At 41.2% G+C, this 26,191-nt stretch overlaps 1 protein-coding gene across 5 annotated transcripts; it reads right to left on the bottom strand.

Annotated features, from left to right (window-relative positions):
* Nucleotides 1-937: 937 nt before the first annotated feature.
* SACM1L (SAC1 like phosphatidylinositide phosphatase) lies at nt 938-26,145 on the bottom strand. 5 transcript variants are annotated; one of them, XM_026034813.1, is made up of 20 exons: nt 26,106-26,145; nt 19,794-19,891; nt 19,392-19,466; nt 16,992-17,119; nt 15,823-15,972; nt 13,059-13,118; nt 12,257-12,290; nt 9,917-10,018; nt 9,345-9,430; nt 9,050-9,136; nt 8,550-8,618; nt 8,386-8,465; nt 7,579-7,677; nt 5,362-5,500; nt 5,065-5,134; nt 4,907-4,979; nt 4,392-4,485; nt 4,205-4,297; nt 3,550-3,607; nt 2,641-2,792 (listed from the first exon to the last, which is right to left on the bottom strand). In XM_026034813.1, exons 4-20 carry the CDS (start codon nt 17,013-17,015, stop codon nt 2,656-2,658), a joined length of 1,455 nt encoding a protein of 484 aa, XP_025890598.1. In that variant the 5' UTR covers nt 17,016-17,119; nt 19,392-19,466; nt 19,794-19,891; nt 26,106-26,145; the 3' UTR covers nt 2,641-2,655. The 5 variants fall into 5 exon arrangements, with proteins under 5 accessions (XP_025890594.1, XP_025890595.1, XP_025890598.1 ...); XM_026034809.1 differs by lacking the exons at nt 19,392-19,466; nt 19,794-19,891; nt 26,106-26,145 and adding an exon at nt 938-2,581 and having other exon boundaries at nt 2,689-2,792; nt 16,992-17,073; XM_026034810.1 differs by lacking the exons at nt 19,392-19,466; nt 19,794-19,891; nt 26,106-26,145 and adding an exon at nt 938-2,579 and having other exon boundaries at nt 2,735-2,792; nt 16,992-17,073.
* Nucleotides 26,146-26,191: the final 46 nt, after the last annotated feature.

The raw sequence follows: 26,191 nt of genomic DNA, 5'->3' as shown, positions 1-26,191 counted from the left end.
GAGGGGCGGGGGGAGGCGGGCTGCGCGGGGGGGGCCGCGGCCGGAGCCGAGTCTTGTGGGGGGCCTAGGCCGAGCCCTGAAAGATAAGGGTTAAAGCCATCGCTATCAACGCTTTGGCACGAGAAGGGAAAATAAGTAAATAAGTAAATAAGTAAATAAGTAAATAAATAAAATAGGCTGCGTCTGAAGGAGAGGCGGCAGGAAGTCACGTGGATAGGGTCCAGGGGGTGGCTTTTCACCATCTCAGAGCAGGGATGGAGAAATCCTTTCCTCAAGGATTTGCCCCTTTCCCGTAAGCCCCGGGCTGCGTCTAACACCCCGCAACACCAGGAGGAAAACAGTCCTACAGAGCTAACGCTGTCCCCCTTCCCTCCCTGCAGCTGTGAAGCCACAGCCAAGCAAAAAGAGAGAGAAAGAACACAAAAGTATTCCCTCCGTCCTCCTTGAAAASTAGGCTTGTGAGGGAAGATAGAGGAAAAGCCTGGGAAAGTGAGAAGACCCAAGGCTTGCAACTAACCTCTATGGAAATGCACCCACTTCTCCCAACTTYAAGATCCAAAGCGAGGAAGGACACAGGTCGGTTCTTCCTTGCTGGGAAAGGGCTGGTGTGCTGGTGTTGGGTGCAAGATCTTCAGTGCTATGAACTGCTACAGCAGGGAGGCTGTGGGAGTCACAGTTCTTAAGAAACACCCTGGAAAAGTCAACTCCAAAGCATGAAATGCAGCTGACAGGATATAGAAAAGTTGGACTTTTTTTATTGTCATTTATGAGTACACTGTTTGTGATTTTTAGAAATACAGAGTCTTTGCAAAGCACTGAAATACAGGTGCCCTCCAACTTTGAAAAACCTACATTATTATATGTCTTACAGCGTGTTTATACTAGCAATTCAAGTTTGGTCTTTGTTGCAACGAGTTCTTCACCGAAGACGCAAATATGAAGTTATAGACAGCAAGACAGCCAAACCGTGTCGAATGCCACCTGCCCACGAGCCCCACAAACCCAGTACTTTTAGAGATTTAGCCTATGATGTTCTTGTACTTTATGTCCATCATGAATTTATGTCTGAAATTTAAGTTAGAGGATTTTTCCAGTTAACAGTTTCAACTGTTTTTTTTTTCTCCATTACAGCATCTAAAAAGCAAACAGATACTTTGCAATTACTAGTGCTTATGAACAGATTACATTTAAACAAAACCCAGAGAGGCCTCCAGAAACATTCAAGATTAAATGAACAGTTAACAATTGCCAAAATCTGTACATATTTTCAGTCATAACACAGGGAAACACTGAAGCACCAGTGTTGTGTGTTCTAGCTTCACTAGTGAAACTCTGCTAGCCCTAATATTCTACATGTTTCTCCCTTCTCCCCATTTAAATTTATAACTGCAATCTGAATATACAGCTGTACTTACAGGAAATATTAAACAATGCACAGCGCCGTAAAGCAAGTTTCATGTCTGGTTTTCAAAAACCGTAAGTGACAGAGTAGTTTAAGACTGGTCCTTGATTAGGTTTACTTATTTTTATACAGCTTGGAAGCGCTAAGTTGAGACAGACATTTATTGTTAACCAGCACAAATTATTTTGCAGCTTAGCTTGGTTGTTTCTTTAGAGAGTGTGTTACAACATCATGCATGAAAAGCAAGCTGTTGCTCCCAAGTGCAAACGTGGAGTTCAGCCTAACACCTTCTCCTCAGGTTGCTACTCCTTCTTCCATAAATTATTTCAACAGAACCAAAAATACAGAAGCAGCTGACTAGCAAAACAATGATGAAGTTCACCTTTTACCTTGTGCCTGGTCTTAAAACAGCGGTGTACTTTGGACCATTAGTATAAAGAGGTTCAAGAAACACTGCCCAGGAGTTTACATTCTTTGATTTCACTTACATCTTTAGAAGGAAGATTCTCTACCTTAACTTGCTAACTAATGAATCGTCATCTAAAGACTGCAGTATTGAAACAGTGCAAGACATTTCACAACTTCAGAAGCATCCAAACACACTGCCCTTCCACCCACACAATGATTAGTAGAATATTGCATCAGTCCTAGGTAAGACAGGACTCRAGGTTCACTTTAGAGGAGAAGCGTTAGGATTTGCCATCCTTTATATTTAGTGAAAAATACATAAATATGCACAAAGGACTCTTTAACATGGACTTTAMTTACAACAAATATAATCCAGCTGTAAATCTAAGAACATGTTATTGGTAGGAAGCCATATTTGCCCAGAGAACATGATTAGACCCCTCTTCTACTAGTATTTCAAYGTCTGGGTAACATTAACAGGGAAAAACCCCGATTCTGCCAGAGATCCGGAATTAGCTGAAGCTACCTAAGCGGCCTGTGAACTTACCCAGCCCGTTTCTATCTTATACCCCAGCTATAGGAGTTGGYTTTTATCTTTGAATTATCCTGGTGAGGGTGGAGCCTTCTCCACTAATGCAATATTCCCGAGACCATTGCAACCRAGATGGTAGAATCAGATCTCAGCTGAAAGCTGCCACCACCAGAGACAACCGTTTACTTTCTCTCCGTGCTGTCAAGGATGAATGTTAAAAAGACCACGATCCGGTGTGGAAAGCAGGTCAGTAGAGACTCCAGGTGGGACCTGAGGAATCCTCTGCACCGAGCCGCTTTCCACACACACAAATTCAGTCCATCTTCTCTTTCTGGACCAGCTTGGGGGCATCTACAAAATCCTTGCCGTTGTAGAGGATGATGGCAAAAGTTCCAAAGCTTGCACTTCCCCAGAACAGCACGTAGGCCAGTGTCTCAGTCCATGTATCACCTGTCAAGCGGAGATAAACACTTTTGTCATATCTCATTAACAAGTGAGGGTGCAAGAGCAAATAGTCCAAGCCTGCCCTACCTACATCTGCCATCAAAAGCAGTTGAAAGCATTTCCACAGGTACCAGGGGCTTCTGCTACACCATTTCATAACTCCTTTGATTGGGATCAAAGGGATGTTGAAAAGTCTCAGCTATTTGTTCTTAGCCCAGCATTCTGCTGTTTGCCACACTGAACAAAGAGCTCTTTCAACACAGCTACAGAGACCAGAGTCAAAATTCAAGGCCAAGGCAAAAGGTGAGAGCTTCACAGCTTCCAGCATAGATCTGGATTAGGCTTGGTCTGGCAGATGTCTTCCTATGCTTACATAGGACTCATCTGGATTGTCCTTCTGTCCTGAACTAGGTAGATATTTGTCAAGGGGATTCATCCAGCCTATAGTAAAACTAGACATACAACTTTGGTAGTTCAGGCAAATAAAACTCAGCGTTTGCGCAATTAAATCACACCTAAATGACTCCTACTAAAGTTTTGGCTTTATTTTCTGTAGTACCTCATTTCCACCCCCCCTTCCCCTCCACATTCATGATATAGTAGTACTGTCCCTCAGCCTCCAGAGCCATGCTCAGGCATGTGTTAGTATGCCTGAGAAATAAGCAAATATACACCCAATTGTTTAATAAATGGCTGCTAGGAASTAACTAACCCAACACCCAAGCAAGCTATTTCTGTGAGGTTATACTAAGTGGTGACTTACCAGCCATTAGCAAACAGATAATGCACATAGAGAAAGCAACCACCATAATAATAGGCAACTGAGGAAAGAAAAAAAAATAGTTACATAACRTAATGGAACATATATTACTTAATATCCCTGAAGATTGGCAGCACTGCAAAAGTATTTGTCTCGTAATAAGKTTGCTTCAGTTATTGATGAAGTATAAAATTTCATATAACCCAGATTTACAAAGGAGTGTTCAATAATAAGTTCAGAATTAAAAATGTATCTTCTAAGATAGGGAGTGAACAAAAATAAACAAATTTAATATATCCCCAACTCTGTTTCACTGCATGAGATGCACAGCAGAGACAGAAGGAAAAAAAAATTCTTCTTATCTTCACCAACTTCTTCTCTTAGTCMCCATCAATGACTGTTTGCTTCTGCAGAACTTCCTTTTCCATTTGATGAAGCAGATTTTCTGAAAAGCAAGCAGTTTTTCAATACCTCAAGGACACTCCATTTTCTGTCAAGGGAACATTCTGGGTTTAGTCCTATAAGCAGGTATCATAGAAACACAACCAGATTAYAGGAACACTCCATTGCTGAACGGACAACTTCTTAGTCTTACTGAAAGGAGGGTCTAAAAGGTGAGATCTGTTTCTCCCAGCATGAATCAAATCTCCATACTTACAGCTAAGAACTTCCAATCTTTCTTGACATGTAGAGGACTAGCAGGTTCTACTTCATCCACTGAATAATTACCAAGAAAGAGATCAATAGCATCCTGGAGAGAGAGGAAAAGAAAAAAAGGAACATGAGTTGCAATGAACAGCAGCATTAATCAGATACACTTCCCTGTGGTTAAAAGCTTAACTTACTTGTCTAAATCCATCAGAAAAGTTATTTTTGTAGTAACGTATTAACGAGTTCCAGCCATCCATAATTAAGCCCCACTGAGTCCTTTTCCCAGTTCTGTAAAGAGAAATTTTGAAAAAAAAAATTTAGAATATTATGAAATCAAGATGAAAATTTCAGACTTAAACTCTCTCATGAATCAACAGTTCCCCAGGYTTAATTATCCAGTGCTGCCTTGGCATTACCACCATACAGATTTATCACAAAAGTCATCTGAAGCTACACTTCTCCCACAACACAGCTACGTCTTGAACGGGTCCCACTACCCATTTTACTTCCTCTTCTCCCCCACCTTTAATTACAGTGAACAATAATGTTTTTTCTGTGGGTTTTAGTCTCACATTTTACCAGCTTAGCTKGTACAAAACTAATTAACAGTCTGAGCCCAAAATAGAGCTATTCAGACATGAAGACTTAAAAGAAATCCCCAAACATGTACRAAAATCCAGACAGCCTTTACAGGAAAGGTCTGACTTGCCTTGTGTAGTCTGTCTTTAAGGCACCAGTTCCAGCATATTGTTTGGCACAAGCATTAGCATTATCAGCCCATGCTGTGAACAGGAAAGCATTAAGGAGAGATTAAGGAAGTTATGCATTCTACTTCAGAAAAACCGCTTAACTCAATAAAGGGCCTACCATTTTTGTAGATTTTCTCAAAGTCTGCTTGCTCTTCAATCCTCTGTCCAACATGCAGAACACCTAGTCTCTAAAACAGAAAGAAAATTGCAGCTCACAAGAGATTCATTAGAAAAAATAATGATTTGCTTTCAAGAAGTTACATTTATTGAACAAGAATCTGGCCAACAGGTTTCAAATAAGACCATGAGCAACAGCAACTCAAGGGTGCACGCTCTTGTTGAGGCCTTCAATAAGACTTCAATGCTAAACAGCCTCAAGCCTCTCAGAAGTTGGCAACCAGAGTCGAACACCCACCTGAAGCTGGGCTTGAAGGGAGCGCCGCGCTAACAAGCTCTGAATCACATTAGTCCGATCCAGACAGTCCATGCAGTTGCTACGGAATATCCCTTCCTGCTGAGTCACAGTTTTACCATCGGAATCAACTAGAAAATAACTAACGTACACAATCCATTTAAGTATTTGGAGGCAGCAGTGCATGCAAAGCATACGTTTTCACATGTATATGCAGCAGCTGCCAAGCGATGCATTCTGTTGAGCGCACCGCGAGTTACTCGCCACCCTTTTGAGCTGTGATGCCTCCTGGATCTTCTCCATCACTCCTTGCCTCAAAGGAGTGAAAAAGCAACAGGAAGCTAATGACAGGTTCTCAAAACTCTACTCACTCTTGTTCTTTAGGTAGCCAGGCAAATTGAGCTACGTGCCACTAGAAAGGAAGACAGCCTCTCCTGCAACACTAGTGAACACTGGTTTTGGGTTCCACAGTTACCAAGATCAGAGGTAACAGCAGAAGCAACCTGAGATTCACCTGGTCACCAGCTTTCGACCAGTCACCTCTGGGCCTCACCTCACCCAGCCATATAAGTGGTTAGCCATGATTTCTCCAGAAAGGTATTCAGTTCTTACAGGGCAAGCTATTATTGCACTTTTTAATAATTTTACTGTTATAAGAGTATGCAATCAGATGACCCCCCCCACACACACACATTTTGCGACTACTGCCTATGTTCATCACCTCCTCATTTTTTGTTGATCAACTAAATCAGGCATTTCTACAGTGATACTAAAAAGAGATCAAGTTTTAAATGCCAAACCACATGCATATTTTCTGATACCAAAGCTGGTAAATGGAATAGGGAGATGAAGTTTAGTTGACTATGCAAATGACACTAAACTGTCCTTGTCCTTTCACCACAGCATTAAAGAGTTCTAGTTACCTAAAGATTAACAGATCACACTCTAGAAAAAATGTTACTTCGTTATGTAGTTACAAACTCCAAATGTGGTCTAGTGCATCATCCACTGTCATTGAATTTGCTCTACTACGTTTTAAAGCTTAAAAAAAAAGGTCATGCTAAGAAGTTGTGCCACTTAGATCAAGAGCCTTAAAACAGTATATGCACTTCGATTAAATTTGTGTTAAGAAGACCTAGTCTCCTTCTTGAGGTGAGCTTTGTTAAATCATGTTTTCATAATGTTTAAGTGATTAAAGSAGACAATAACACCAACATAAACTTGATCCTCCCTCCTCTCCCAAATTTTGCCTAGAATTGATATTGAATACTATAGAGAGTCACACAAGTAGAAATTTCTGGTTAACAACCTAGTTGAAGTGCCATCTGTTATAATTCCTCTAAAATAAAATTAAATAACAAAGCTTGCAAGTCAGCTCTCACTTCTGCCAACCCTTTTATAGCCCAATGCAATCTTTAGCAAGTTCCCTGCCCTAGGGCTGCAGAGCTGTTTTCAGACTCTGCTGTTCTTATTGAAACAATGCCAGCTCTAAGCAAAACGAGGCAAGGTATAGCCCACCTAATCTTGAAAGGGCACCTTTGTTTCCAATAAATCTCTAGCTCTCATATCAAGAAAACTTAGTKCTGGTGTAAGATTATAACGGTAGTGAACAAGTGATTCTCAGCAATCATTTCAAAAACAAAGGATCCTTGCCATATAGGAAACTTAAGTATTTACATCTCCTTTGAAATATTCAMAAGTCAGTTTATCCTTCTGCTTTCGGGATGTTTTGGGGCTGCTTCTGATGGTGGAGGGACACTGCATGCACTATTTGCACGTAGCAGAGGCCAAGAAGTGCYTAAAACAACTCACAGAACTGAGCAAAAACGTCAGCAATATGGACATTTAGTCCACTTCTATATAAATAAAAATAAACATGAGAGATCGTTTCTTCATGGATTACTTATGCTAGCAAGGACTAACAACTACTGCTAGTGCTACGGTTTGAGACTACAACCAAGTGAGCATTAGAAACCTAAGTGCTTGGCACCACACTGCAGGATAGTCTACTGCCACTAACACGGGCAATTACTCTTGGATGAAAACAATCACCTAAGCAGGCATGAAGCTGATGAAGCAAGTGGGCCGACATCTGAAATTTTCGTCTAAGCTTTCACCAAAAGACACAAAATTAGTTCTCTAGTCAAACACGGGTCAATAAGCGGTCTCACTTCAGTGGTTCAGAGCTGCTTGAAACCTACTGAGTACCAACCATCTTACCTAAATTCATCTTGCTGCTCTGCCAATTGATCCATCAAAATCTGAAGTCGATCCCACCTCATTCGACTGCACTCTTTATGGAAGTCAAATGCTATATACCTATTGAGAGGATCATTTTTTAAGTTATAGACATATTTCAATGAAGGTCTCAAAAATCAAGAAACCAAACACACACACACAGAACACAAGCCCTCAGGGAAGAACAGTGAGGGGGGATAGCAAACAAGCTGTCCCCAGACATCAGTTCAGTAATAGCACCACACAACTAACTCAAGGAAAAGACAAAGAGCTATGGATCTGTGGGAGTTTAAGTACCCCCATGGAAGTCAGACAAAGCAAGCTGGTTGTAAATTGTGTACCACACTCAAGATTCCTATGAAAAGATGGAATTTAAGTGTATTCCCTCTTGAGCATATTCTCTCTTGGCCCTTTTTTAGCACTCCCTTAAAGTCAATGAACCTTCTGCCAGAAGGTAGTCCAATGGGGCCCAATTTCTCATCCCAAAATACAGAAAGAGTGATGTCTTTCACAGCATCCTATTATTGCTACATGGCATCACCAAGACCCTTGACATCCCTTCTTTATTCTGCCCATCTCTTCTTTGCCCCAGATTCTTTTCCACAGTCTTCCATTTAGGATAGAAACTCTGAGGAAGGAGCATTGGTCATATGCAGGTTACTTCACTAAAAACAAAGTCCTGAAACAAATCCTGCATTTGTTCAAGGCCCTAAAGCACTGCAAGGAGCTTCTGTGGGTCTCTGGCACAGGCTCCTTTTCCCACAGGAATGGAGTGCCTTTCACACACACCTGACCATGCCATTTGCCATGCTGTTCACCATTTTTGCAAATGTTTGCTCAAGAGGCTTCTCTGAACCCTTTTGATTGACCTGCAAGAGAAAAGAATGGATGGTATTACCTGCCAGCATGCTTGAAAAAAMCAGCTTTCTCAACAAATATGTATGAAATCTTACCAAATTAACAATCACTTGTTTCCCATAACTAATTATTTGCGAGTCAAAATGTCTTTGGAAACCATCCATCTAGAAAAAAAGAAAGAGRTGTTGACACATTTATGCTACTGTTCTGCTATTAAGACCTGCTATTTATAGAGAAATGTCTGTAATAACCCCTTTTGATGAAATAGCACAGGCGCTTTTCTAGTAAAAGTAGTTATTGTTTTTGCTGTGCTAATAYATTTTTACTTTCTATCCCCAAGTCCACTCAGTTCTGCTTAAGCAATCTGCAGATACTGAATATGAGGGAGCTACAAAGAAAACTTATTCACACTCGTATTCTTCTCAGAACATGAGCTCAAATCAAAGGATAYAAAGGTTTCTTCTTATTAAGCAACAGTAACAAAATTATTTAGTACTGCTAACTTTTTTCTTCTGATCACACCTTGTCACCCCTTCACATCCACGTAAGCCCATACATATATTAAGTCCCCAAAATGCAGTGAACAGTCACATACATGATTAACAGACTTGCTGATCTGTGGCTTTGGTTTGTACTTGAGGTTTGGTCTCTGAGACCAGAAAAAGGGAATTGATCCACGGGTCTGCAAGAGAATGGAAATAGTTTAAACACAAGTCCTACAAACAGCAATTGCCCATTAAAAATAAAACAACCTCATTTAGTTGGTATCCTCCCTTGAATATACTTCAAGAGGACCAACTCAGCCCAGCAAGAAGAAAGCTGGCCAACGAACCATGCAAAAAATAAATAAAAAGCTTATGCCATCTTGCAGTTCAGTACATGGATCTGACCTGAACAAATGAGGCTTTGCTCCCCTTGTAATGCACTATTTGTTCTGTTTCCACAAAGTTAGCTGCATGTCCTTCTGAATCAATACCTAGGTAGGTAAAAAAGGGAGAGAAAAAAAGCCCTCTCGTTACCCAGCTCACAGACTGGCTGCAGAACAACAGGAGGTCAGGAAATGCTTCCTACCTCTTCCTAGCAAGTGCTCAGAGAAAGCAAGAAAATACCATGGAGCTATTAAAAGATGGTAAATTAGCACAAATTTGATCATGAGCCACATCAAATTTGTTTTGCTGAAGCAGGCATGCACCTCAAAAGGCCATAAATTTAAGAAAATTGATAATTACAGTCCTAGAAATTGAGTGGCTTTAATGCAAAATAAAGTGAGTATTTTGACACTGAAGTAGCCACATTTCAGTAGCAACAGTTCCTAGTATTTTCTTCAAAACAAAGACTTCTTGGCACAAACTACTGTTGCAAGTAGTTTCTATTGAAATCCTTATACCAGTAACCTCTCTTAAAGAGAAGCCACATAAATGGGTGGAATTTGCGTTATTTTTAAATCAGTTTGCTCTCTTACCTCTTACATAGTAACGTACACCAGCCCTGAAACAGCTTCTTCTGGAAACAAGCAGCCAGTCAAAACACTTTCCATTAATAGAACAAGAGTGCATAGTGATGACTGATGAATAATGTGTTAAGAAAAACAAATTTAGTGCTTTTTTAATAAATATAAACAAAGAGGTAGAAAAGGTCAAAGAGCCAAATTATCACATTCCATACATCCAATCTCATGCATAACTTTAATTAAACTACTTTAATGAACTCTTGCCTCTGCTGTGCTTTCCCCCTGTCAAAGAAGGAACTTTTTCTCCCCTCTTTAGACTTGCACAAGARGGAATCTCTCATGCTGTTAAAGCTTTGCTCTTAAGCACAAGATAGATGCATCACATTTATACATTCCAGGACTAGTAGTAACACAGGCTGGGTTTCAAACCCTTACCCTAAGGGCAAGGACATGCTTGAAGCTGCTTCTGRACCTCTTCTGCATACCTTCCTTGCTTCCTCAAGGCCTATTACTTGCTCAKCTCAAAACACAAACCTCTCTCATACGCTCCTAAAAGGAATCCCTAATTTCTGCAGATCAGGTTCCGCCTGTGCAYGCAGCCTCTGCAGATTTAGAAGTTACCAGATATCCAGAATGYCGGTCCCTTCCCTAGGGCCAAGATCAAACAACAAGCAAGCAGAAGTCATTAACAAATTTTCACTCTTTAAAACTTTGCTCTTTCCAGCTTAAAAAAAAAAGTCTTAAACAGAAAATCATTAAGAATGATTTCAAATAGATTCATATGCTTCCATCCTTTGTCCCCAAGAGCCTAAACCCACAATTTTTAGATAAGCACAAGACAGACATGAGTAATTTAGCAAGCTGCAGGACTGGCACACTGCACTCTCTTCTGCAGCAGGCTGAGACACACATTGTCCTGTGGCTGGACAAAGCAGAGAAACTGTATTTTCTTTAGAGTGGCATGTTTTATATTTTCTCCAAATTACAGTCTCATAGCAGTTTCCTGCAGAATACTTAGGAAGATACTTTGCAGCAAGACAACATTCCTTAGTTTACTACTGGGTGAAGGCAGAAAGGAAGAGGATCTTCCTTTTGGAATAATTCGCTAGAATTTCAAGCCCACCAGACTGAGGAAGAACAATGGTCAAAAAAAAAGCTACCAAAAACAAGCTCCAAATCATGCAAATAYTAATCTCTCCCTCCTCCTAAGCATTTGACATTTCAAGGCTGCAAGGGAATACTTGCAGAGGGGGAAAACAAAACAAACAAAAAAATCCACAACACCTAAGGATTCAGACTCTAGCCAAGACAGCTGAACAAAAATATATTTAGGTTTATACTGAAACAACTACTTGTGGCACTACTGCTGAGGCAGTACTATCTCCTAGTGTATCACTAGAAATCCAGTCTCTTAACTTATTCTTGAGAATTGTATCTGAGGCACTTGGTTAGTATTTAAATTATAGCAATGCATACATTACTCACACTAATTATTTATGAAGTGAAATTAGGCCAGAGGAAAGTGTTAATTGCAACCACCCAGCCTTTCCCTTACAAGACTTGCAGAGGCAGGATAAGGATGGGGTTGTTTTGACAGGTACCTCTTCCTGTCTTTCCTCGTCTCTCCACCTACTCCCACTGCAGTTTCCAGTACACAAAGTCACAGGAAGGGCTGGAGTTTTCCAGCAATAACAGCCCCATGAGAAGAACTGCTTGAGAGTGCACACCTTGTCCTGATCATACTCGAGCTGCAGCCTTTGGGATGGAGTGGCCAAGAGCAGGGCTGCACGGGCTGCTCTGCCTGCTCTGAGCCACCCCTTTTTACACTCCAAACTCAATTGAGGAAGGGACCTCAAGACATCTAGTCCAACCCCCTGCTCCAGCAGGGACACCCTGAGCACGGGGCACAGGGTGGCAGCCAGGCARGTTTGGAAGACCTCYAGAGAAGGAGACWCCAGAGCCTCCCTRGGCAGCCTSTTCCAGGGCTCCATCACCCTCCCAGGAAAGAAGTTCTTCCTCACATGGAGATGGAGCTTCCTGTGTTTCAACTTGTATCTACTGCCCCTTGTCCTGGCCACCAGTGAGAAGAGTTTGACCCCTTCCTCCCTACATTCTCCCCTTAGGTACTTACACRTATYGATCAGATCYRCCCCCAGTCTTCTCCAAGCTAAACAGGCCCAGCTTGCTTAGTCTTTCCTCATAAGAAGGATGCTCCAGTCCCTTCATCATCTTCATTGCTCTATGCTGGACCCTCTCTAGAAGCTCTACAAAAATATAGCTTACTCTCACCAGCAAGCTGTTCGCCTTAGACTAACAAATTCAGCACCAAGTTTTTTCAGCACAAAGGGATACATCCATGCATCACTGGTGTAGCAAACCTATGGATCTGAAACAAGAACACAGAACAGTTAAAATATTAGACACTTGTAGCCAAAATGATATATAACCTAATTACGGTTTGTCTATGAGTTAGTTTCAAGTTTTCCAATATCAACAGTTACAGATTCCAAATCTGGTTATCCACAGCTGTTGCTACAGGAGGCTGCCTTTAGTCAGTATTAGGTCAGGTTTCCCATCATATACCAGTTACCTCCCTTTTCAGCCTCCATCTTTTGCCTCATCCTACCGTTTCCATTACCCACACTTGACTCATCTCCCAGCATGGTTTGGGCAGGACCATCCAAACCACGTACTGAGCAGCCAGCCCCAGGCTTCCCCCTCCCTGCGAGGCCTGCATAGCAGCCCTTTGTTAATCCACATCACCATTGCTCAGAAGAAACATAGTACAGTCCAGCATTCTGGAACAGTGCTATCCAATGCACTACGTCTGCTCAGATCACCGAGCCAGGAATAGAAACTGTGCACCATCCACCTGGATAAATAATATCAGCAGAGTACCTTCAGATGCAGGCACCTGCAAAGGGACAGCTTTGCTATGCACTGCTGAGGGCACTGGTGTRTAGGGGTATGTTAGAAAGTTACAGGCTGTCATGGTAAACAGTTTTCATTTACACATAATGTTTTCACTAATCTGAAGACAAATAGCCAAGTTATTTCAGGTAATCTGGCATGAAAGAATTACAGGAGAGTGCTGTATGCATTTGGTACCAACTGTATCCACTGTGTATCAATATCATCTTTGCACAGAGATTACCTCAGGTTGAGCAGCAAATTCTCTCAGAAGATGCCCATTCCAAACAAACCGCGGATCTGCCTGCAGGAAGAAAAAAGTTTAGAGGCTTTAAGTYCTATTGAATGCAACACAAACATTGAGTTGCACTAAGGCAAGTCTAGGTGAGCAGGTGGACTCTGAGGTGGAACATTCTTCTCTCAGTGCAAATCAAATAACCTTTTTATTTATTTTTTTTTTTTAAATGTATGAGTTGCTGCTAACTCCCTCTAATCTTTAGAGCAGTTTGGCCTCGGACATACTAAGCCATTTACAATTCAGCTGCAACACCAGCAGAACATTCAAGTAGCTGCCCTAAATTAACAAGGCTTGACAAGATTATCAAAAATTAAGAACAAGAGCAATGCAACATTCTTAAAACAGGCAAAAAGTAAAGATGCAACCAGGTTCAAAAGCAACAATCAACAATTAAGAACTGAAAATTAAATAATATTAGTAGTTGAAGAGGAAAAAAGTCTTCAACAATCACATAAGCCATCCTTCTTAGCTCTGTATTTCCTCTTCCAAATTCCCTTTAAGGTCTCAAGCAAGGATCTGTGTGTGTTCCAAAGAGCTACCAGGTTAGYCACAAAGTGAAAGCCTCTGCAGAGTGCAAGGAGAGGTGGCATAAACCTCATGGCATAAGGCAGGAAGATAATCCATTCGCTCGAGGAGGATGTTAATTCAAGCTCGGTGTTGGAACAGTCCTATGTCTTAACAGCAAACTGCAAGTACAAACATCTCCTGAAAGTCAATTTACTACTACTACTATTACTACTACAATCTACATACTACTTTTTTAGCAGAACAACCTCCCTCCCAATAAGTAACCAAACAGGAGAACTGCTTGTCATGTGGATGAGTCTATGCTAACATAACATGAGCTTTTCTGCCTCATGTCTTGAGGACTGCTTGTTATCTGGGATAGTCCTAAAACAGCTTTTGGACTAAGGAATCTGGGTCTGTTCACAGGCTTCATTACATGCAAATARCCTTGCAAGCAGGATCCGAACTTGTTCGAGGACCTCATGTGACACTTCAGTAGGGCTGTGGCAGCACTGCTGCCTTCTACCACTCCCACCAAGAACAAACTCTAAGCCAAACTTCTCTTGCATCAGTGGAGATTTCCCAAAACAACCATCAACCTTTTGTTCTGCCATTATACTGGTACAATAGGAACACAAAGTTGCATTAAAGTGGTTCTAACTAACAAATACATCTCTTAACTTAATAATGAACCTCCTTTATGATATACTTTCTTTCAAATAGCTGCTTTGAGGAGCCACAGTTTTAAGGCAGGCCTATCCTGTGTCAGCAACTGCGCTCTCTGACAATAGCACTGCAAGAGGTGTTGATAATKCAAAGTAGTTCCCCAGTATAAGCTAGAGAAAAATAATTGAGGACAAAAAAAAAAAGCACTTAGAAGAAAGACTGCACTACTCCCCCAGTTTAGATAGGCTCATTAACTCTGAGAAAGTCCTGACAACTTCAGTCATCTCATTCGCAAAGGATGAGAAAGTGCTCCTCACTTCTGGGGTTTCAATATTTTGGAGTGTAAGCAGTTCCAGCCTTGCTCATGTTGCCAGTTCAGTTATTTACCAGGTCAAGGATACTGGCACTCCAAAGCATAGGAGTGTTTTTTGGTTTGGCTTTTTAAAAGATGAAATTGAGTTTGACTATGTGGTTCTGTTATCTAATATATCTAATATATATCTAATGGTATGATAAATGTCAAACATATGGAAAAAGCACAGTTCAAAATGCAACATTTGAGGCTCCAAATCCATGGACCCAGAGGTCCAAAGGAAAAAAAAAAATTGAAAACATTTTGAAAGAGAATACAAACTCAAGAGGTTTATTGCACCTCAAGAAAGAGTATGACATTTCCCATTTACCCCAAATTTAGGGGAGAGCACCCCAAATTTAGAGGAGTTCTCCCTAGCTTTTGTTGCAATTMGAAACCTTGAATATTGAGAGGCAATTCCCTCCCCCCCCTCCTCTTCAGCTTCCAATAAAGTAGGCTTTTCAGAAAGGTGTTCTGAGCTGCCTGATCTAAAATTTGCAGTCACTTCTAAAGAGGTTTCTAGACCTTGTGACTGCTACAAAGCTACAAGCCTGAGGAAGGGCAGGCCGGTACATTCAGCCATAATCCTTTAGGCAGGGAAGAGCAGCACCGAGTTGCCATGCTGGAGAACAACAGACTAGCTAGTTCCAAGCTCACTCTAAGCAAATAAGGATGCAAACTCAAACAGCAGCTTGGCTCGGTCTACGTGGCACACTTGCTTGGCTGCTTCCTTTCCTCTTGTGGCCACCTTCTTTCTCAGAGAACTGCCCCACTACAGGTGGATTGACAAGACCACAGAGACAGTGTAATTACACAGGTCAGGAACACAATGCTACCCATTATAATGATTTGGATCTAAGCAACAAATGTAAATCTCTGACTAGTTTAACTTAATCATTAAARCAGAGAAAGCTTTTTTAGCTTAGAGGGCTATAAATTCCTAATACCAACTGCAGAAAGGTACTACACTACCTGGCTTAAAAAGAAAAGTGGAAGTTTTCAGCTGAGGTGTACTAGGAATGCAACTTTCACCAATATCATTCTAAGCCTTGCATGAAGCTTCCTTCAGTTGGTGATCACTTGTTTTGACACCATTTAAGCATCAGCTGTATAATCTAAACATGTACCACAAGGAACTGGATGGCAACAAGCTAGACAAGGCGCAAAGCAAGATGAAACCCTTACCCTCTCTAGGAGGCTCATTTCCTGGAACTCGGGGCTGGTGTTTGCTAACCGCTGCAGAGTGTGAGTTAGGTCATAGGTGGTCGAGAAGTAAAAGCCATCCACGCTCAAGACATGACTGATCATTGACAGAAATACCTTATTGTCCTGCAACTGTTGGGAAGAACAAAAGAGAGGTGAGTGGGGAAAACGCAGCTCATTTAATATCAAATTATTCTGTTCCACAAGTTTTCTTTGAGGTGATGATTTCAATTTTGCTGGTGCTCCTACTGGAGCACATAGAGCATCCCAACTATAAGCAGGGAAGCAAGAGACTGTAGCTTTTATAACAGTGCACTGTAAGTTGTTGCTACTGTGCTTGCCCAACTCTGTTATAGTACAGTAGAGAGGGGACAACAGTGCTCCTACGATAGTTACCTCAGAGATGGAGCTAGTAGAGCTAGTGAGAGTAAACTGCTATTAGGGACTCCCCAGCAAAAAAGGAAGCCATCATTTGGCCTGAAAGTCCTTCATCCAGAGAGGAAAAACTGCCTTTGGCTTCACTGGCTTGGCACCCTTGCCTGCTCTGCATCAACCTACAACATAACTGATTTGAGATAAAACTTCATCCTTTTCCTCCCACTCAATCCAATTTGTCCCAGCTTGGCAAGCATGACACAGAACAATTCCATAATTTAAGCAAGATAAGATACTTAAACAGCCTCTAAAAAACATCTGTCTGGCTATAACAATAAAATCATGGGAAAGAAAATAATCAACAGGAAGAGAGGCAGTGATTTTGTGGACTGGCTCAGAAAGACAGTTGTACAACAGATGGTGCAGAAGGCGAGTAAAGCCTCAGAGGGGAAAAAAACACCAGATTTCAGGACAAGAAGAGATACAGCAGGACTGTCTCCTCCTTCCCTCATCATATTCAGTTAAAAGGCGGAAGAATGCAACATGTATTTCAAACTCAGGGTAGTCAATATTCTAAACTGCCTGATATTGTCTTATCTTAAGTAACTTTTCGCACATTTATATCTGAATATTATGCCAATTAGAGAGAAAAGTATGGTTCACACATCTTCTTAAAGTTTCATCACCACATTAGGTCTGATGGTGATGAAGACTAATACAAGARATCAGAAGGAAAAAGTGAAATTTTTCTACTGTGACAATCCATCCACTCTTACCTGAATATCAGTTAAATGCAGCATAGTCTTTTTGTAGGAGAGGATGTCAAAGTCTGTTGCTTTCCAGATCACATGACTGAATATCTCACCTACTTTCTTCTTTTTTGTTATTACAATGAGATATGTGCCTGTAAAACAAAGTTGAAATTAAAAAAAAGTATATAAATATGCACACATTAACAAAAGCATCTAAAACTATCCCAAGCAACTCAAACTGACAGAAAACGGAAGTTGCTTCAAATTCCAGACTCCATGTATTTCTAAGGAGAATAGCTTTAAAGAAWGCAGGTTGCTTAAAAGCACAGGGAAAAGAACAGAATAAATAAATAAAACCCCAGTATCAACACTTAGGAGTTAGTGATGTTTATAGCAGCAGTATTTCTGTTTCTTTTCCAGATCCTGATACTATTAAGCCATTCATATTCCTCTATACTCACAGATGACAAACTATTAATAAACACTCCAAGTTTCAGAAAAAAAAAAAAATCAGTGTCAGGAAAAACGACATCAGCAGAGACAGGCTAAAAGTCTTTAAGAYTGTAAATACAGGAAGGAGCCAGTGCCCTTGGTCTCAGTTTAGACAGTGGAGAGCAAGTCAGCAGCACAATAAGAAATCTGAAAGCCCTACTCATCTCATCCTGAAAATGTCTTTGCCCTAATACATTCAAACAGAGTAGGAGCGTGTGCTTGTTTTATAATAATTTAGGAGGGGGAGTTTGTTGTTTTCCTGATACCTAAGTAACAAAGCAGGAGAAATGCATGAGAGTTCAGTCCCTCAAAGTAAAATCCTTCCTTTGGGGGAAGGAGTGTGRGGAGAAAATTCTTAAAACCACCAAGAAGCTAACTTAAAGCACAAAGTCAGTGTCTTTAAGTTCTGGTTTTGCAGCATTTACTTGGGTAGAGTATTCAAGCACTTAAGAATGCTTTATCATTTTCCCATCTCACACGAAGTATTGCTTGTGCTGACCAAAGAAAAGCAGACACCTTATTGAAAGACAGTTAGCACTTTATGTCCACAATTATTTCATAAAGATGTTGCACAAAAAGCTGTATTGAATCAACATGACTTTTCAATATTGTCCTTTCCTATCTGGGTGGATAGCACTTGATTAGAGATTCCAAACACTGAAGATACTACTTCCGCATTAGGGGCAAAAATGCTAAAATAGGAAAACAGCATTCAAGCTTTTTAAAGATTTATGAGATACAGAACCCATTTTTATTCACAGAATACAGTGAATTGCATTGCAGAGATGAGCATCAACCTAAATACTATTTATATTTAGTTGACAATACAGTTGTCCTACACTGTTTTTAATGGAGTGGGGAACTGGAGCCAGGGGGAAGGAAGAGCAAGGCACTGACGAAGTTACATACTTTGGTACCATATTCAGTTACATGAACAGAATTCATTACCAGACCTGTAAGCTGTGAAAAACACCCTTGAGGGAAAGTGGACTTATAAAATAACCAAGGCTTGTCGACTGCTSCAGACAAAGACATCCATTACAAAGCCTTTGCTCTGCAACATCTAAAATTCACAATTAGGATATGAACATATAAAGTCTGGCAATTTAAGACCCTGTCAGAAGTCACTACATTTAACACAGTGGTATTTTGCTTTCGTTTAATAATTTCAAAGAGTAACTGAACTTAAATGCTTCCTATGTACAGAGATTCTTACTCAGCATGCATATTCCTACCACATCAGCTTCCAGGCAACTTTTGTCTCAAACTCTAAAGTCTGATAAAAAATAAACAYCAGCATTCAAAGTTCACAAAAATGCATGACAGTATGCATCGGTTTTATCTGTGGCAACGCCTACTCACATCCAGTTCAGAGCTCATTATGAAATAGTTAAMTGAGTGGACAGTTTGTTCTTGCCTCATCCGTAAATCCATAAAGTCCGCATTTGTTTTGGTTTGTCCTTTTTCTTTTCAAGTGYTGAATTTACTCCATACTGGGAGAATCATTCCAACACAGCCATTACTTCAACAACTGCATGCACTCGTCTATCCCCGTTTCTCCCAGCTATTTGTGTACCAGCACTATTGATTTGAGGTCAAACTTCAAAAAAAAGCACTTCATGTTACGACAAATCCTGCRGCTAAGATGAACACAGTTAAAGAGCAAGCAGATGAAGGTCCCAAATACACATTCTTTAAAACGTGGCAAGCTGAGGATTAACTACCTTTGAATACGCTTAAGACAGACATGAACATCCATGATTAACTATGTTTTGATACCTTCATTCTATAGCAGCCACAAAAAGTTTACAAAATGATCCAATCAAATGAAGTGTAATCTTAGGTACCCTGSAAAGACTATTTTTGTTTTAAAGGCTCTTTAGCAACGTATTTTGCTTCRATCATTTTAAAAAGCAGTTTGGCTTTCCTTACCTGCTACCAATCGGATTGTACCCAAAATACCAAATATAGGCCTTGTAACAGCTGAAGGAGGAATATCTTTCTTAACTGAAAAGAAAAAGGAAAAAAAATTAGAATGTTTCTTCCMTGACTGTCACAAAACTATCACGCAGCAAGCTGGTCAAGTCACACACAGGCATAATCCCCTTCTTACCTACCAGATGAATTCTGCAATGAAAAGCATCAGAAATAAGCCTCTGCCATATTACACACAAAGCACTATTTTAAAAAYGAACAGCAATTCAAGAAAACAAGTTCTCTCTCTATCTTAACACCACTTTCATCTTTTGAAGAACTTCTAGAACTGCCTGGAGTAAAATACTAGGTGAAGGGCCTAGAGAGGCCTATCTTGAGGAGCACTGGTGAGRAGAGTACCTGTGAGGGTGACTTCAGTGGAGACTCTGTCAATAGCGAGCACRTCATCAGCTCCATCATCACAAGCTTCCACATAGAATTTCTCCGGCGTTATGTGCCTGTAACAGAACAGATAGGAGAGAAAAAAAAAAATGTTTAGCAACACTTACTTTGGATTTATTGTTCATATTTAGGTTCCTTACCACCTGCAAATGAAGCCATCAATTTGAAAACTCATTTTGGTTCTAAAAACAATTCTCACTTGGTTCCTACTCCACCACCAGTGATGGGGACAGAGCATAATAGAACCAATGAGACTGATCAGTCACYACAAAGTCCATGGCTGTTTTAATAACCCTAAACCTTGTTAGGAACACTGGAAGAAAAAGACATGACACTGAGTTCACATATAGACTATTTCCTTCAAAATAAGAGCATTCAACRATGCAGTGAAATGCATCGTGTAATTCATGTAAACTTGAAAAATCACTTCCGAAGTCCAATAATCCGAAAACAAATTGGAGATTAAAAAAGATTAATCAAACAAAAATCCACACTTCTCATACATCAGAAATTAAGAATCACATTCCAGATGCAGGTTTAGAGGGAGAAGAGGTGGAGAAAAAGACATCTGAAGGGATGAAARCACTTGTGCCACTTTAAAGAATGTTTTAAAAAACTATAAAAATCCCCTAGAAACGACTCAGAAAATAAGTGAAAGTCACAGACAAGTTTATTGTAGCATGYATCTCAACACTACCATTCCCCACAGTTGTTATCTAGGTCTGTCCATATCATCTAGTGCATCAGACCAACACTGACATCCTGTTCAGGCTTCATAACCATCTTTCCTCAGAAAAACTGCACACAGCAGAATATTAACTGTAAAATAGAGCAGTTTTCACAAGTGTACTTAAAACATGCCAGTTGAGGTACTAACAAGAATCTGAACAAGTCAGGCTTGTGCAACTAAAACAGCTGTTACGTAGAATCAGCTTGTTACTGCACATATTAAATGCTTTAAAAAAATGGTCTCAACTATCCAGCAATTTTCCTCGCTTTAAGGCTTGACTAGGCTAAGAGGCAAATAACAGTTTTAGACATGTTACTCTCTGCAGGATGGGAGGTATTTTTAGATTCCTTCTCCTTACGCAGCTCTTGCATTTTTAAAACGTTTTTGTATTTCTCTCTAAATCAGTTCACTGAAGTAAAATCACTGAATAATTTAAGTCAGAGGGGACCTCTGAAAGAGATCTAAAAGGGCTCTTAAGAGCTCTAACACCCCCMCACACACACAAAAACAAAAAAGAAAAACCCACGCACCAAACAAACAAGCAAACTCCAAACTCAACTTGAAAAATAAATCAATAAATCATGTTTCTCAAGTTTTGACCATCCCTGAGGACCGGTGTTTTATAATCTCTCTGGGCAACTAGAGAAAAGCCAGAGAAGACCAAGTGTTTCATTGGAGAAAAATAAAAGCAAACTGCAGAGTGATCTGAAGTATCTAAAGAGTAGCCACCCAACTTCTTCATAGGAAAATTAGTCCACCTGTCCCTAAATGTACAGTATATACCAGGGGTATGCACCTCGTATGGCATCCTTCTARGCACTTCATACTTACAATAGACTTCAAAATGTCATGCTATTTTACACAAAAAAAAACGTTGGAGCAAGAAACACAAACGTGAAGTTCCTTGAATGTTGAAGCCTTGAAAATCCATGTTTTTCTTCTTTCACTTCCACTGCATCTGGTTTTGATGAAGTGCAGAAATCAGGGTGCCAGGCTAGAAAGCTGAAAGAATTTAAGCAAGTACTTCTAAGCTGGAATCACGACGAAAGTGTCTAAATGCCACTTCATAACACACCAAGTTGAAAAGCCCCAAAAGGATTAAATCCTTGCTTCAGGAAAAAGTGGAGTACTGCTCTCTCAAAATTTCTTGGCCCTTGCTTCCTTTTGTTTAAATTAAAAGTTCTCTAAAATAAATTTTGGTTGAGGAAGAGGCAAAAAACACAGGAAGCTTCAGYCCAAAAGCTGGTTTACAGACTTCTGATCCACAAAGCTAAGCTTGCAGTCTCATATTAATTGAGTCATCCCTTCCCATCCTAAGTTACAAGGCGGTATAAAACCACTCTCAGCTCCATAGGTTAAGCACACACTGCAAGATGCCACAYGCTCTAGGTGTCCCTGCTGGAGCAGGAGGGTTGGACTAGATGATTTCTAGAGGTTCCTTCCAACCTCAACCATTCTGTGATTCTGTGAAGATGTTAAACTGCTGAAAGAGGGATAATTCCATGATGAGAAACTTGTGGTCACTATGCTTCCCCTTTTACAGGGAACAGGAAACAAATCAAAATCCAAATGCTAGATCACATCAAGAAATAGGACCACTTAGGAGTTTTCTAGGAACCTATATTCCATGATTTCTTTTGAAGTCAGCTCTCATTTACCAATATGCACTATATTCAACCCATGTTTAACTCATATTTCATGCTTAAACCTGCACTCTTCTCAGCTAGGCTGTTACTGCTGCCTATGACCAATCAAGCCCCCAGAACTCTTCCCAGMAATACCTTGCTTCCAGCACAGCTTAACGGCACAGAAAACCTGCACAAAACCAGAGTTCCTCACATTTACCTACATTAAAATAAACTGATCACCATTATCATGGGCTACTTCTCAGTGTAGACGGAGAGATAAATGGAGATATTCCACACCAATAGAATAACTTAGGATACTTGAGAAGAGGAAAGGCACTAGATGTGAACTTGTTGGAAGTGACACATTCCACATACTATTAAGGGTGACTTGCAGCTCCAAAAAAACTTTTAAAAATAAAAACTTCTCCCTTTAGAAGTCTGTAGGTGGTTGCCAAGAGATAAGTCAACTCACTCRGACTTAGTTCTTACAGTTCAAAGTTGAGAGTTAAGTATCTGTAAGTGATATAAAGACCTAGAAGGAATGAAGTCATAGTTAGACATCTGGCATTAGTCTGAATTTTATATATGTATATATGTATTTTAGTAAGAGGCTCTTTTTCATTCTTTCAGTTTATGGTACTGAAGATRTAGTTAAAAGAMTAATTTACATAAAAAACATGCRCAGAAGCCAGAGTTACAGGGTGTCTTCAACAGTCTTGCCCTTAAGAGGGGAAAAGGATGCTAATTAGTAGCATGCTAAAGGATGCTAATTCAGTAGCCTCATTTCAGTAGGAATTTTGCTTTCCCATTTATTTCCCTAGTTCAAGCACTACCCCTCCTGTGAATCACTCTGGGCACTGGCATATGGGAGCACACCTAATGCTGTAGTCAGGGTCCTGCTCTACATGCAGGAGGCTTCTAGCATTTCTAGCAAGTATGGCACATCTGCACAGTGTTGGTCCCGTGTCAAGTGCATTTTCTCCCTCAAAATTACTGGAAATTCCTACTAAAAYAAAGGCACTTCGAAAATAAAGGCAGGAGTTTCACAGCTTTGGCACCTGATTTTCTTAGTAGCTGTTTGTACTACCAAGAGTTCCTTATCCTTCACCATGAAATTCAGGTTTCTCTATATTCCTGTCCTGCAGAGGAAGTGAATGTAGGAAGTCCTGCCACATCAAAATGCATGTGTTATAATTTAAGACTTGCTAATAAAAATGATATTTTTTCCTCCACTAGCTGGTTTCAAGGATTTCCTTTTCTTTAACCATAACAGCTAGAGTTATCGCATTTAATGCTTCAACTAACGAGATRTCCTAACAAAAAATAAACATGCAAAAACAAAAACCCCACAGATTCCTGACATAACTGAAAAATCAGGATAGACAAAGAAAAAAGGAAAAAAAAAMCCAAAAAAACAGACACACATTGCTTGCTTAGACCAGTTATGGTCACAGCTTCATTTAAAGTTAATCAAGATACTCTTAGCTTGTACATTTGTTTTGAAGTTTGCTTTAGTTGTAAAGTAACATTGCACATTATGAAGATGTTGCAGAGCTGCATCCCACACTTTGATTAGGCTGATCTTACCAAAAACAGAAAAAAGAAATCCTATTTTGAGATGGAAGAGAACCCATCATGCTCCAACAGCAACTAAAGATAGTACTTCACTCAATAGCTCTTAAGCCTTATAGACCTCAACACCCAAGTCTTACTTTGAGAATCGATTATTTCGCCATAAATACTTAACACTGCTCTGCTACAGGAAGCTCTGAGGTGCAGCCCCTCAGTACTGCAACGAGGCAGGCCAGAAAGGCTCCCCCTGCGCTGCAGGGCCACGCGTTTGGGGGGCTCGAGGTGCCGGAGTGCTCTAGAGCGAGATAGAGGAGAGCCAGCAGCCCACGCGCCGGCGGCGTGTTGGGTAACAGCGCTACCGCCGCCTTGCAACACTCCGGAGAGGCCAGATTTTCTAGGCGAGCAGGTGCTCTAATTTTACCTCGACAGTAACTATTTCTCCTTGAGCAGAAAGGGCTCAAGGAACTGGGATGTCTCCCGCAGAGTAATAGTTGATGTAGGGAGGAGAATGAGATGCCAAGCTCACGTTAAATTATTTAAGTATTGGGAATGCCATTTAAGAGATGGTCATCATTGAAAGATATCTTAATAATAGGTAATTCCAGTTACTTTTCCACTCACATAAGATGACAAATGATTTACTGTCTAAGTTACRCCCTCTGTAGCCAAAGGGCCCAAATTCACCATGGGAGGCACTTGGACTAAGCAGACCAGATGGCCAAACACTGACAACTTTTATTAAAAAAGAAATTAATGAATAGCAATAAAACAAGTTTACATCCAGAGGCTGCTAATGCCTGATCTGTACTTTCTCACAGTGCGAGCGCAGCAATACGAGAGGGGAGCTAGTTTTGAAGCTCAGCTTGTGTCAGAGRCCCACACGATAGGTGGAAGGCTGCACTTTCTGCAGGATAAAGTCTTTGTCATCCAAGCAAGAAAAAATAACCTCTAGTAAGCAAAACCAGCAGCCAAGTCTCTCTATTCTGCAGAGAGCTCAGACAATCAGTTTTTCCAGATTAATTGGATTGCTCAGCTCCAGTGCCATCCACCAGTCATTASCTATTTATGAGGGTGACACGAGTTCCAGAGTCCTCCCCTTGCAAGGAAGGCTGAGCACTGCCCATCCCACTGCCACAACCTCCACATCCCACCTTTTCTCCTTCCCACGGGACACCACCTGGACCGCAGCTTCATCTTAAGGAGCGACTGATTTGGTTTAAGTGAAAAGAAAAGCTTCTGCCAAGTAGGCAAGAGCCCCTTAGCATCCTTAGCTGTCAGCAACACTCGTTACCTGCAATGTCTGTATATTCTCACATAGCTACTCATCAAAACAAGAAGCCCAGCAACCATCAGGAAGGTTACAAGCYTGTCTATATAGATATTAAAGAGAAAGCCATGTGCTTACTCCAAAACCAAAACCAAGTGTCGAATGAAATTTAACCCAGCGCTAGTTACAGGCTTAAAAGCCACTCTCGGATGCTGATGCCTCAAAATGGCATTGATTACGCAGCTTTACACTCATATTYGGAGGTGAAAAAGTACAGAAACACCTTTAGGACACACAAGGACATTGGCTTAGAATAGCCATGAAGAATAGAAATAGTTTCATGTTCACAAGACTTCCCCCCCACCCCGAGCTTAACCASACAGGGTGAGGGCCTCCAAGGGAAGCACCTTTTCGGTGCAATTTCCTTTGCTGTATAAAAGGCACAGAGCAGTATCTGTGATAAGCATGTCCAGAGTTGAGTTCTCCCTTAGAAAAGGCTGGTTTTACAGTAAAGAAGCAAAAAAAAAACCCCAAAATCCAGAAGGTTAGAGGAGCTCATGGAAGAGTGATGCTGGGCACGAAGCRAGGGAGCGCCCAGAATTGTTTATGTTGATGAGATCTGATTAAGCGGCATGAAAATTACTACTAGGCACTGACAGGCAAGTGTCCTTACAAAGCTTTCTGCGGGCAGGCAGCACTACAACGTGCAGTGTCCATAGCCTTAAGCATCAGTAGGCCATTTTTTAAGAAAGTTAACTACATTAAAAAAAAAAAAAAAAAAAGAAAGAAAAAAAAAAGAAAAAATAAAGGCAAAGGACAGGGAGCGAGAGGGGGCGCGCCCGGAGCCAAAGTCCTCCCTCCTGCCTCCCGCTGCGGCGGCAGCGCCGCGGCCCGGCCCTCGGGGCCGGCCCAGGAAGCGGCGCGACGAGGCGGCCCCAACGGCCGCCCCAACGGCCGCCTCAACGGCCGCCCCACGGCCGCCGCCCCCCGGGCCGGGCAGGTCACGGCAGTGGGAGCCGCCAGCCCCCCTCCCCTCCCCTCGCTGCCCCGCGCCGCCCGCCGCGGGCGCTCACAGCTTGAGGCTGCCGTAGGCGGCCGCCGCCGCCGCCGCTCCTGCCGCCGCCGCCGCCATCCGTCCCCGCGGGCGCCGCTCCGCGTC

Source organism: Nothoprocta perdicaria, unplaced genomic scaffold (assembly GCF_003342845.1).
Source record: "Nothoprocta perdicaria isolate Ctin4 unplaced genomic scaffold, notPer1 scaffold_150, whole genome shotgun sequence".
NCBI classification, from domain to species: Eukaryota; Metazoa; Chordata; class Aves; order Tinamiformes; family Tinamidae; genus Nothoprocta; species Nothoprocta perdicaria.
This window is presented reverse-complemented; position numbering and strand designations above follow the sequence as displayed.